General features: G+C 41.4%; 1 protein-coding gene across 6 annotated transcripts in view; it reads right to left on the reverse strand.

Moving 5' to 3' along the window:
- klc1a (kinesin light chain 1a) overlaps nt 1-12,033 on the reverse strand; it is a 135,344-nt gene that overhangs the window by 90,703 nt on the left and 32,608 nt on the right. For all 6 annotated transcript variants that reach the window (XM_072490076.1, XM_072490067.1, XM_072490094.1 and 3 more), the window contains exons 3-4: nt 7,743-7,973; nt 2,897-2,975 (exon numbers count right to left, since the gene is read on the reverse strand). In XM_072490076.1, the coding sequence (XP_072346177.1) occupies nt 2,897-2,975; nt 7,743-7,973 (310 nt within the window). The remainder of the gene's footprint in view (nt 1-2,896; nt 2,976-7,742; nt 7,974-12,033) is intronic.

The following is a 12,033-nucleotide window of genomic DNA, read 5'->3' on the forward strand; positions in this document are numbered from 1 at the left end:
CAGTGAGAACAAACCGAGCTTAATCAACCTCTCCTCATAGCCAATGCTCTCCATACCAGGCAACATCCTGGTAAATTTCTTCTGCACAGTCTTTAAAATCTCCACATCCTTCTGGTAGTGTGGCGACCAGAATTGAACACTATACTCCAAGTGTGGCCTAACTAAGGTTCTATACAGCTGCAACACGACTTGCCAATTCTTATACTCAATGCCCCGGCCAATGAAGGCAAGCATGCCCCATATGCCTTCTTGACTACCTTCTCGACCTGCGTTGCCCCTTTCAGTGACCTGTGGACCTGTACACCTAGAACTCTCTGACTGTCAATACAATTGAGGGTTCTACCATTCACTGTATATTCCCTACCTGCATTAGACCTTCCAAAATGCATTACCTCACATTTGTCCGGATTAAACTCCATCTGCCATCTCTCCACCCAAGTTTCCAAACAATCTAAATCCTGCTGTATCCTCTGACAGTCCTCATCGCTATCCGCAATTCCACCAACCTTTGTGTCGGCTGCAAACTTTCTAATCAGGCCAGTTACATTTTCTTCCAAATCATTTATATATACTACGTCCCAAGCACTGATCCCTGCGGAATACCACTAGTCACAGCCCTCCAATCAGAAAAGCACCCTTCCATTGCTACTCTCTGCCTTCTATGACCTAGCCAGTTCTGCATCCATCTTGCCAGCTCCCCCCTGATCCCGTGTGACTTCACCTTTTGTACCAGTCTGCCATGAGGGATCTTGTCAAAGGCCTTACTGAAGTCCATATAGACAACATCCACTGCCCTACCTGCATCAATCATCTTTGTGATCTCCTCGAAAAACTCTACCAAATTAGTGAGACACGACCCCTTCACAAAACCGTGCTGCCTCTCGCTAATACGTCCGTTTGCTTCCAAATGGGAGTAGATCCTGGCTCGAAGAATTCTCTCCAGTAATTTCCCTACCACTGACTTAAGGCTCATCGGCCTGTAGTTCCCTGGATTATCCTTGCTATCCTTCTTAAACAAAGGAACAACATTGGCTATTCTCCAGTCCTCCGGGACATCACATGAAGATAGTGAGAATCCAAAGATTTCTGGCAAGGCCTCAGCAATTTCCTCTCTAGCCTCCTTGAGTATTCTGGGATAGATCCCATCAGGCCCTGGGGGCTTATCTACCTTAATATTTTTCAAGACGCCCAACATCTTGTTTTTTTGGATCTCAATGTGACCCAGGCTATCTACACACCCTTCTCCAGACTCAACATCCATCAATTCCTTCTCTTTGGTGAATACTAATGCAAAGTATTCATTTAGTACCTCGCCCATTTCTTCTGGCTCCACACATAGATTCCCTCGCCTGTCCTTCAATGGGCCTACCCTTTCCCTGGCTACCCTCTTGATTTTTATGTACGTGTAAAAAGGCTTGGGATTTTCCTTAACCCTATTTGCCAATGACTTTTCATGACCCCTTTTAGCCTTCCTGACTCCTTGCTTAAGTTCTTTCCTACTTTCCTTATATTCCACACAGGCTTCGCCTGTTCCCAGCCTTCTAGTCCTGACAAATGCCTTTTTCTTTTTGACGAGGCCTACACTATCTCTCGCTTTCCAAGGTTCCCGAAATTTGCCGTATTTATCCTTCTTCCTCACAGGAACATGCCGGTCCTGAATTCCTTTCAATTGACATATGAAAGCCTCCCGCATGTCAGATGTTGATTTACCCTCAGACATCTGCCCCCAATCTAGGTTCTTCAGTTCCTGCCTAATATTGTTATAATTAGCCTTCCACCAATTTAGCACATTCACCCTAGGACCACTCTTATCCTTGTCCACCAGCACTTTAAAACTTACTGAATTGTGAGAGAGGACAGGATGAGTGAAGATGTAGTTGAAAGCTAATGGCACAAATAGAGATAAATAGTTTTGATCTAATAGTCACAGATATATTGCATAGTGATCAAGGTTGGGAACTAAATATTCTATGGTACTTGATACTTCAAAAAGAATGTGGCGACCATGGGCTTTTCAGAGTAACTTCATTTCAGTGTAAATGTAAGTTTACTTGTGATAATAAAGATTATTATAAATAGTTTATAAATATTCAGTTTATCTCTCTCTATTCTTGTTTGCACATCAGTGCATTTAAAAACACAAGTTCCCATACATGTCAGACAATCAACATAATCAAACAAAAAGGCAAGCCAATATTCAATACATTACATCTGGGCTAAGTTAGGGAGGGAGGGATTGGGGGGGGGGGGGGGGGGGGGGGGCGGTTTGAGGCAGGATTAGTTAGTGGGGAAGGGGACTGGGGAACTGTGTATGTAAGCCATGTTGGTTGGGAATGGTTGTTGGTTGGGTGAGTGTTTTGGAAGCTGGTCCTAAATGTCAAGTCAGTTATTCTGAATCTTCTATAGATTAGTCTAACAAAGGGCAGCACGGTGGCGCAGTGGTAGCACTGCAGTCTCATGGCACCGAGGTCCCAGGTTCGATCCCGGCTCTGGGTCACTGTCCGTGTGGAGTTTGCACATTCTCCCAGTGTCTGTGTGGGTTTCGCCCCCACAACCCAAAGATGTGCAAGGTAGGTGGATTGAACACGCTAAATTGCCCCTTAATTGGAAAAAAATGAATTGGGTACTCTAAATTTAAAAAAAAGATTAGTCTAACAAGCCCTAAACAAATTAGTCAGGTTCATATCTTGCCTATCATAGCTGAGTTAAATTAAATCTAAAATTGATACTTATTCTTAAATGGCAAACTATCAGGAGACTTACAGCATTATTATAATACTTACTTGTTAAAATAGAAGTTAAATTTGCAAGATGAAAAATCTACCATTATCATTACAAAATTGTTTAACAACAAGAAGATGCAGAGGCCCCTTTCGAGATCGTTCCAAACACTTACTTCCCTGTCCTGGTTCATCATCTTCATTTGGAAAAAGGTCATCCAATGGCTCTTTGGATGAATCTGTATCCTTGTCCTCCTGTATGATTTATAAAAAGGTATACATTACCTATGGGGAGACTAACCAAATTCTTCAATGTATCGTAACATTAAGTGTTTAGTGCAGTTCCCTGCAATTAAATGTTCAGCCCAGTTGTCCGAATGTTGATATCCGAATGTTGATATATTCAATACTTTTCTGTGACTAGAGTTAAATATTCTTCTCCAGTTAAAACAGTAAAATACATCTGAGGTTATTGATTAGCACATGTAATTTCAGGTATTTAATCTGTGTCAAAGCAATTTGTAACAGATAGGGCTGAATTAAGCTTTTTGGCCAAACCCATTTTGGCTATAGCAACCTTAGCAACTGTCCCAATCACCTTTCAAGTAACAGTATTGAAATCAACTACTTTGTAAACTGGCGTATACAATTATTAATATTTATCAGTCTTAAATTACAACATTGAATGACTGAATATCTACAACTCACTCCCTCAACTAAATAACTTACAATGTAGAATGCATGCCCAGGAGTTCAGCGATCAGGTCAAGGTCAACTCTGATGATCTCTTTTTTGGTTGATCAGAATGGCTATTTGCAAACTCCTTGTAACTTTGATAACATATCAATATTTCAACATATAATAATCATCAGTAAGGAAAGTTAACAGTTGGCAATGACAATCCATATTATTTTCTGAACTTACTTATTCCATTAATTTTAGTTCTCCTTTCTTTAGCCAACCACAGAAGCAAGAAAATATGCTGATTATGCAGGAATTAGGAGCACTTACAGAAAAGTAATAATAATAGCTTATTGTCACAAGTAGGTTTCAATGAAGTTACTGTGAAAAGCCCCGAGTCTCCACATTCCGGCGCCTGTTCAGAGGATACTACGGGAATTGAACCAGCGCTGCTGAAAGAGGCAACATTTCAGAAATCTTTTGAAGGAGGGGAGACTGATACATAGCACTGTTGCGTCACAGCGCCAGGGACCCGGGTTCGATTCCCGCTTTGTTTACTGTCTGTGCAAAGTCTGCACATTCTCCCGTATCTGCATGGGTTTCCTACAGGTGTTCCTGTTTCCTCCCACAAGTCCCGAAAGACGTGCTATTAGGTGAATTGGATATTCTAAATTCTCCATCTAACAGGGGCTGGAGTGTGGCGACTAGGGAATTTTCACACAGTAACTTCATTGCAGTGTTAATGTAAGCCTACTTGTGACAATAATGAAGATTATTATTATTATTTATTAGGCATGAAGATGAGGATAGAGAGTGTGTTCTAGATTATGGGGTCAAGAAAGTTCAGATATCAAGCCTGGAGCAGATGTGGAGGCAGCCTGATGTAAAAAGGGCCAAAATTAGAAAAACAGAGACATCTAAATGATTGATTGATTCATTCATTTTATGGTAGCACAATTGCCATTCAGTCAGAAGACAGAATACAAGTCCTACGCCGGAGATTTGGCAAAATATTTTAGACCGGTGGGTAGCTCAGTGCTGTTATGAGGATTGAATTGTTGGAGGTGGTATCCTTCAGGTGAGATGTTAAACTGAAGTGTCCGCTGCCCCCTAAGATGGACATTAAAAATTCCAAGGCACTATTCGAGGAAAAGCATCTGATGGCCAAACATTATTCCTCAAAAGACACTTAAAATAGATAATCTGGTCGTTCATTTCACTGATGTTTGCAGGAGCTTGGCGTGTGCAACTGACTATTACACTTGCTACTTTACAACACTGACTACACTTTAAAAAGTACCTTGTTGGCTGTAAAGCACTTTGGATATTTTGTGGTTGTGCACGATGCTATATAAATGCAAGGACCTTGTTTTTTTTTTTAAACCAGTATCTCTATTTTTCCTGATTTATGACTGTTTAGTATCTGTCATTTGACATTAACCTTCTTTTCCTTTAATTCAGTGGTGTTAAAGTACATGAGGCCACCCTGGGCTCATAAGATTGCATGAAATATGAGTAGGCAGAAATAAAATTTTGTGAAGAATAAGAGCGCATGGTATAGGAGGGAACATGCTAGCTAACAGAAAACAGAGTAAACATAGATAAGATCATAAGACCATAAGACATAGGAGCAGAATTAGGCCACTTGGCCCAGAGACTGCTCCACCATTCAATCATGGCTGATATTTTCTCATCCCCATTCTCCTGCCTTCTCCCCATATCCTCTGATCCCCTTATTAATCAAGAACCTATCTATCTCTGTCTTAAAGACACTCAGTGAATTGGCCTCCACATCCTTCTGCGGCAAAGAGTTCCACAGATTCACCACCCTCTGGCTGAAAGAATTCCTCCTCATCTCTGTTTTAAAGGATCGTCCCTTTAATCTGAGATGGTGTCCTCTGGTTCTAGTTTTTCCTACAAGTGGAAACATCCTCTCCACGTCCACTCTATCTAGGCCTCGCAGTATCTCATCCTTCTAAACTCCAACGAGTACAGACCCAGAGTCCTAAACCTATCCTCATACGACAAGCCCTTCATTCCAGGAATCATTCTTGTGAACCTCCTCTGGACCCTTTCCAAGGCCAGCACATCCTTCCTTAGATATGGGGCCTAAAACTGCTCACAATACTCCAAATGGGGTCTGACAAGAGCCTAATACAGCCTCAGAAATACATCCCTGGTCTTGTATTCTAGATAAGTAAAATAAAAAAAGCCTATTATCTAAATGGAGAGAGATAACAGAGCTTTGAAATAGAGGGGGATCTGGGTGTCCCAGTGCAAAAATTGCAGACGGTTAATATGCAGGCACAGCAAGTAATTAAGAAAACTAATCAAACGTTATCATTTATTTCAAGGGGAACTAAATACATAGAGGTTATGCTTCAGTTATACAGGACATTGGTGATAACACATCTGGAGTACTGTGTACAGTATTGGTCTCCTTATTTAAGGAAGGATATAAATACATTGGGGAGCAGTTCAAAGAAGGTTTATTAGACCAAAATGGGTGGGTTCTTTTATGGGGAAAGGTTAGTCAGGCTAAACTTGAATCCGCTGGAGTTTAGGAGAGTAAGAAGCGACTTGATTGAAACAAAAGATGATGAAGGATTTTGACAGGGTGGATGCAGAAAGGATGTTTCTTGAGAGAATCTAAAACTATGGGGGCGGGTCCCCTTTTTTTAAATAAAAGAGATATGAGGAAAAAAAATTCTTGTCAGAGGGTCGTGAGTCTTCGGAACTCGGCTTCTATCGCCTTTTGAGGATGAGAGTCATTTATTTATTTATTTTAAATTTAGAGTACCCAATTCTTTTTTTCCCCAATGAAAGGCAATTTAGCTTGGCCAATCCACCTACCCGGCACATCTTTTGGGGTTTGTGGGGGTGAGACCCATGCAGACATGGGGAGGATGTGCAAACGCCACACAGACAGCGACCCTCGATCCCGGCCCCTCAGCGCCATGAGGCATCAGTGCTAACCACTGTGCCACCCTATCATTAAATATTTTTAAAATAGAGGTAGATAGATTCTTGGTAAGCAAGGGAATGGAAGATTTTTGGTAAGCAAGGGACTGAAAGATTCTTGGTCAGCAAGGGGGTTAAATATTATCAGGGGCAGGCAGGGATTTAGAATTGAGGTTACAATCAGATCAGCCATGGGCTTTATTGAATGGCGCAGCAGGTTCGAGGGGTCCAGTGGCCAAAGTTTGTATGCTCATAGGCCATATGGTCGATCCCTCAAATCTGTTCTGCCACCCAAATAAGATCATGGCTGATCTGATATGGACTGCACGGTGGCCCAGTGGTTAGCATTGCTGCCTACGGCACTGAGGACCCGGGAATTTTGGAAAATTACAACCACTCCATCCACCATTTTTGTCGGTCACTTTCTTTAAAGACCAGAAGATTCATGTCATTAGATGCAGGGGACTAGTCACCCTTTTAGTTCCATTAGTTTGTCTAGTACTTTCTCTCTAGTGATAATGGTTATTTTTACAACCGGAGTTTCTACTATTATTAGGATGTCTTTATTATGTCATACTATGAAGACAGATACAAAACATTTGTTCAAAGCCTCATTTTCTTCCCCCCCCCCCCATTATTAATCCCTAGTCTCTTCTTTGAAAAACAATGTTCATTTTCATATTCATTTTTAGGGACTTGCAGAAGCTCTTACTACTGGTTTTTATATTCCTTGTTAGTTAACAATCTAACTTTTCCCCCTCATGATTTTTTAGTCATCGACTTTTCTGACCTACCACTAATCTTCACAATATTGTATGTCTTTTCTTTCAATTTGAACTGGTATTATTAGTCACAAACGATTCATCCTTCTTGTAAAGTCTTCCTTTCTCAAGAGCTGAGAGTTATGAAATATCCCCTTACATGTCTGCCCCTGCTTACTGCCCATTTATAAATGCAAATCTTTAATTTTACATTGGTTTGGAGAAGATTACAAATAAATGGAGGGGTGACGTTGTAGAGTGATTCGCATAAAATATTAAAGAATTCAAATTCTGTGCATTGAGAGGATGAGGAGCCAAGAGATGTCGAGTGCTATCTTTTCACATACAGTTGAAAATGACGTAAGCAAACATCCTGGTGACATTACCCAGGTCTTCTTGATTAGTTTTTCAAACATTCATCAGGGAGTTCCAAAAAGGAAAATTAACTTTAGATTGTGTTTGGCTGTTCTAAGTACATTCAAGCATGTGTTACATTCTGCAGAATCACAATTTTACAAGTGCCAACTACTGAAATTATATTTAAAAGAACAAAGCACACAGGAGAGCATGTAATTATCTGTAAACTACACAAAACAGATTATGGTTACTGTTAACTCACCAGTGGTGAAAGATCCGCATCATATTTTTTGAGTTGATTCATAAATTCTAAATGTTTCTTTTCCTCTTCCAATTGAGCTACACTCTGCTCACTCTTTTGCAATTTTTGTTGCGTGTTCGCCAGCTCATCACGTAGCCACTGGTTTTCCTGACACAATCGACGCACCTGTGCACGTAATTTCTGTTTTTCCGATTCCACTGCACTTAAGTGACTAGATAATGCCATCATCACCTTAAACATAAATCACAGTGAACATAGTTTGCCAGTTTATGCATCAAGATTTTAAATAACAAATAAATTAAATTACTGTAAATATTCCACAAGCATTTGTCAAAGGGTGCTCTAAATTTTAAAATAGTATTTACTTGCATAAAAGAGTAAATCTGTTTTGTAACTATATTGCCCAAGTTAGATTTACATTACTTTTACAATTGATATAACAAAAATATAATCTCTCCATTTAATCTCAGACACCATTTTTGTGGTAATTCCAAAATCCTAAATTAGAGAATTTTGATATAATGGCTACCCCGATCAGATTATTGTTCGAACTTTATCGTTCACACCCAAAAATGGGCCAAAGGTCACCACTCTTGAACCTAAAAAATGCCCAGTCTTAACCCCTCAAATTGTTTTTGAAGGACAAAGTAACCCAAAAATTTGAGCAACAGGTGAAGCTAGCTGTTTAAAGCTGCTACTACATAGTAGCAACACAAGTGGCACTTTCTTAACAGAATGCTGCCGTTAAGTCAAAAAGATGTTCTGTCTACAAAATGAGTAGTGCAGTATATGACTTTCAATGTCATGCAATGCCAGGTACAGAGACCGTTTGCTCCAGCGACTGGCTGATCGCATCAAACAGCCCGTTCCTTCAGCTGTTCGCAACAGGCAGAGTACCAACTGTACTCAACCAACCCACGCTTGTAAAACTCAGAACATAATGCCTAATGTCATATGTGAATCAGTGATTGGGCAGCATTTGTGGAACAATCCCTTGTATGCTAAGAATCACACGAACAACAAATTTATCATTAATCAGGCTTGCAATGTGGAACACTTATGCTTGCTTGAAGCTACATGTATTCATTTGCAGGGAGCGGTCCTCTACAGGCAAAAGGAATATGTCTGGACTTCCGGTGGCACGATGTGAGGAGAAGGCGCGCATGAGGTGGCTCCTGCTGGAAAGCTGATCATTTTACCCTTTTTCCTGGCCTCATGGATCACTTACTTCTCAAACTCTTGAAATTTAGAGGGGTAGATTTCTCCCTTCTCTGAAATGCCCAACGGAGGCATTGTCCAGAAACATTGGAACTGAAACCCGTTGACTGATTCTCAAGCCCCCCAGGGATCAACTAGAGGTAAGATAGTGGAGGTAGCTTGTTCCTCTCCAACCACTCCACTAACGACCAAGACTCTCACCAGCATTTTGGTGAATAAGCTTGATAAACACAGCCAAGTTCTTAAAAGATCAACTGAAGAGTACTCGCCCCCAATTTGTTTGGTTCTTGAAACCACAAGATCGATCATCAAAGGTCATAGAGCCACAATTAAGAGCATGGAGGTGGCGTTATCGGATCACAGTGATCAGGTAATCTCTCTGGAGTCCGATTTTGCTCCCGTGGTTGAAGTTAACAAATCATTAAAAACCAAATGACCCAGAGAACAGATCCAGGGATAGAGAACATTTGTATTGTGGGGTTACCAGCGGAGATTGAGGGCCGCACCCTACTAAAGTTTTCTCGGGCGTGTTCACAAGATGGTAGATGAGGGTGTATTTGCATCAGCCCCAGAATTAGACCGGGCTTATCACTCACTTTGAACTAAGCCCCGTTCTGGAGATCCACCTCGTGCAGTCATTGTAAGGTTTCATAGTTTTAAAGGAAAATAACAGGATGCTGGCTCCTTTGTTCGAAGGTACAAGTAGTGCACTGTTTAATTTATTTTACAGCACTGTGGATGGGCACTTTGTATTTTATGTTTTTTCATGTTCGTTGTTTGGGTGAGCTTTTGACGTCTTCAGTTAGATTTGAGAGTTTTCCGTTATTTAATCTTCCCTTTCTCTTGTCATCATTGTCGTTGGGATGCGTCATTTAGGCATTAGTGTGGCGTTGCAAGTTAAATACGGTTTTATTTTCCAGTTGGGAGTCTCCCTGCTAACAAGGGTGTTAGTTAACGGGAGTGGTTTTAGAGGAGTTTTTGCAGCTCATTACAAGTTTTTTTTTAAATTAGCTTAGCACTTGTGTTTAGTTTTGTTTATTGTAGTCATTATTTGCCACTGTTTCATTATGATATTTTTGGGGTGGGGGTTAGTGTTAGTTTGCTGATGGTGTCTGCTGGTTTCCCTTTGTCGAGTCATCGACTTGGCTCAGTGGCCAGCTTGGGTGGATCTTTTTGCTTTATCTTTTCAGTGTCCCTTGTTTAGTTTTTCTGACTCCAGATTAAGGTGTGGTGGGAGACCTCAAACCCATTTGGTTACCTGGAATGTTAGGGGTTTGAATGGCCTGGTAAAATGGTCGAGAGCATTCCCTCATCTTGAGAGCCTAAACTCAGATATTGTTTTCTTGCAGGAAACCCACTCACGTATCAAAATAATCAGGCGAGGTTATGCAAGGGTTGAGTTGGTGAGGTTTTCCATCCAGTTTTGATGGCAGAGCCTGGGTTACACCGATTTTAATTAATAAGAGAGTTCAGTTCTCCTCTTCTCAGATTATAGATGACCCCAATGGGCAATATATTACTATTAGTGGCTCCCTGTTGAACACCCAACAGTCATGGTCTGCGTCTAATTGGGATAACACAAATTTTATCAACTTTGTTAGCTTCCCTCCCCAGTTTATTTTAGGAGGTGACTTGAACTGTGTTTTGGACCCTAAATTGGATTGTCCCAAACCTAAATATCTTGTCCCATCCAGGATGACCAGGGCTTTGTCTTCCTTTATGGAACAGATGTCTTCTTTTATGGAACAGATGTGTGTGTGTGTGTGTGTGGGGGGGGGATTTTTTTTCCCCCCCACGTGTCCACCATGCATATCCCCGCGTTGATTTTTGCATTTTAGACAGGGCTTTCCTCCTGTCGGCAGTGACGGCTGAGTACTCAACAGTTGTTATTTCTGACCATGCCCCACATTTTGTTGATCTGTTGCTGGAGTCCAGCCTCATCAAATGCCCATCCTGGAGATTAGATCATACTTTGCTGGCAGAGAAAGTATTTTGCGAGCGTTTGCCCACCTTCATAGATGATTATATAAATTTAAATCTAGAGTACCCAATTCATTTTTTCCAATTAAGGGCAATTTAGCGTGACCAATCCACCTACCCTGCACATCTTTGGGTTGTGGGGGTGAAACCCACACAAACACTGGGAGAATGTGCAAAACTATATTAAATTTAACAAGTCATACTGGATCTCCCCCTCTCACTCTTAAGGCCATCCTTAGGAGGGGAAATTATTTCTTATAGAGCATACATGCCAAGTACAATGCAGTTGGAGCATCAGAGGTTGGTGGATTCCATTCTAGAGGTGGATCACCAATACTCACTCGATCCTACTCCAGAGCTACTGGCAAGCGGGAACAAATTACAGACCCAGATCGAGCTACTGTCCACTAACAAGACTGTACGTCAGTTACAGCACTCCAGGGATACATTTTAATGATTACGAGGAGAAGGGCAGTAATTTCCTGGTTCACCAACTCAAAAGTCAAGCGGCCTCCCATGAGATGTCTCATTTATTCAATCCAGGCGGCAACCTCGTTTCCTCCCCTCTCCTGACCAATGCGGCTTTTAAATCCTATTATAGCGACCTGTATAAACCAAAGCTGCAGCAGATAAATCGATCACGTCTGACTTTCTGGACAATCTGCCCATCCCAACTGTTGAGGTGGACAAGAGCTGAGTGTTGGATTCCCCGTTATGTCCTGACGAGATTTTAAAATGTATTGGGCTGATGCAGCCTGACCAGGCCCCTGGTCCGGATGGCTTTCCGTTCGGGTTTTACAAAAGTTCTCAGAACAATTTGTATTCTTATTGTTGGATGTGTTTAATGACTCCTATCTCAGGGTTCTTTGCCTTCAACTCTCACACAAGCCTCTATTTCCTTTCTCCTTAAGATGGACAAGGACCTAATGGAGTGCGGTTCATACCGACCCATCTCACTTTTAAGCGCGGGCGTTAAGCTGCTTGCTAAGGTTCTGCTGCTCTGGTTGGAGCCTTGCCTCCCAATTATAATTTTGGATGATCAAACAGGTTTCACAAAGGGTCGACAATTATCGTCCAATGCACGCCGTCTTTT

Source organism: Scyliorhinus torazame, chromosome 2 (assembly GCF_047496885.1).
Source record: "Scyliorhinus torazame isolate Kashiwa2021f chromosome 2, sScyTor2.1, whole genome shotgun sequence".
NCBI lineage: Eukaryota > Metazoa > Chordata > Chondrichthyes > Carcharhiniformes > Scyliorhinidae > Scyliorhinus > Scyliorhinus torazame.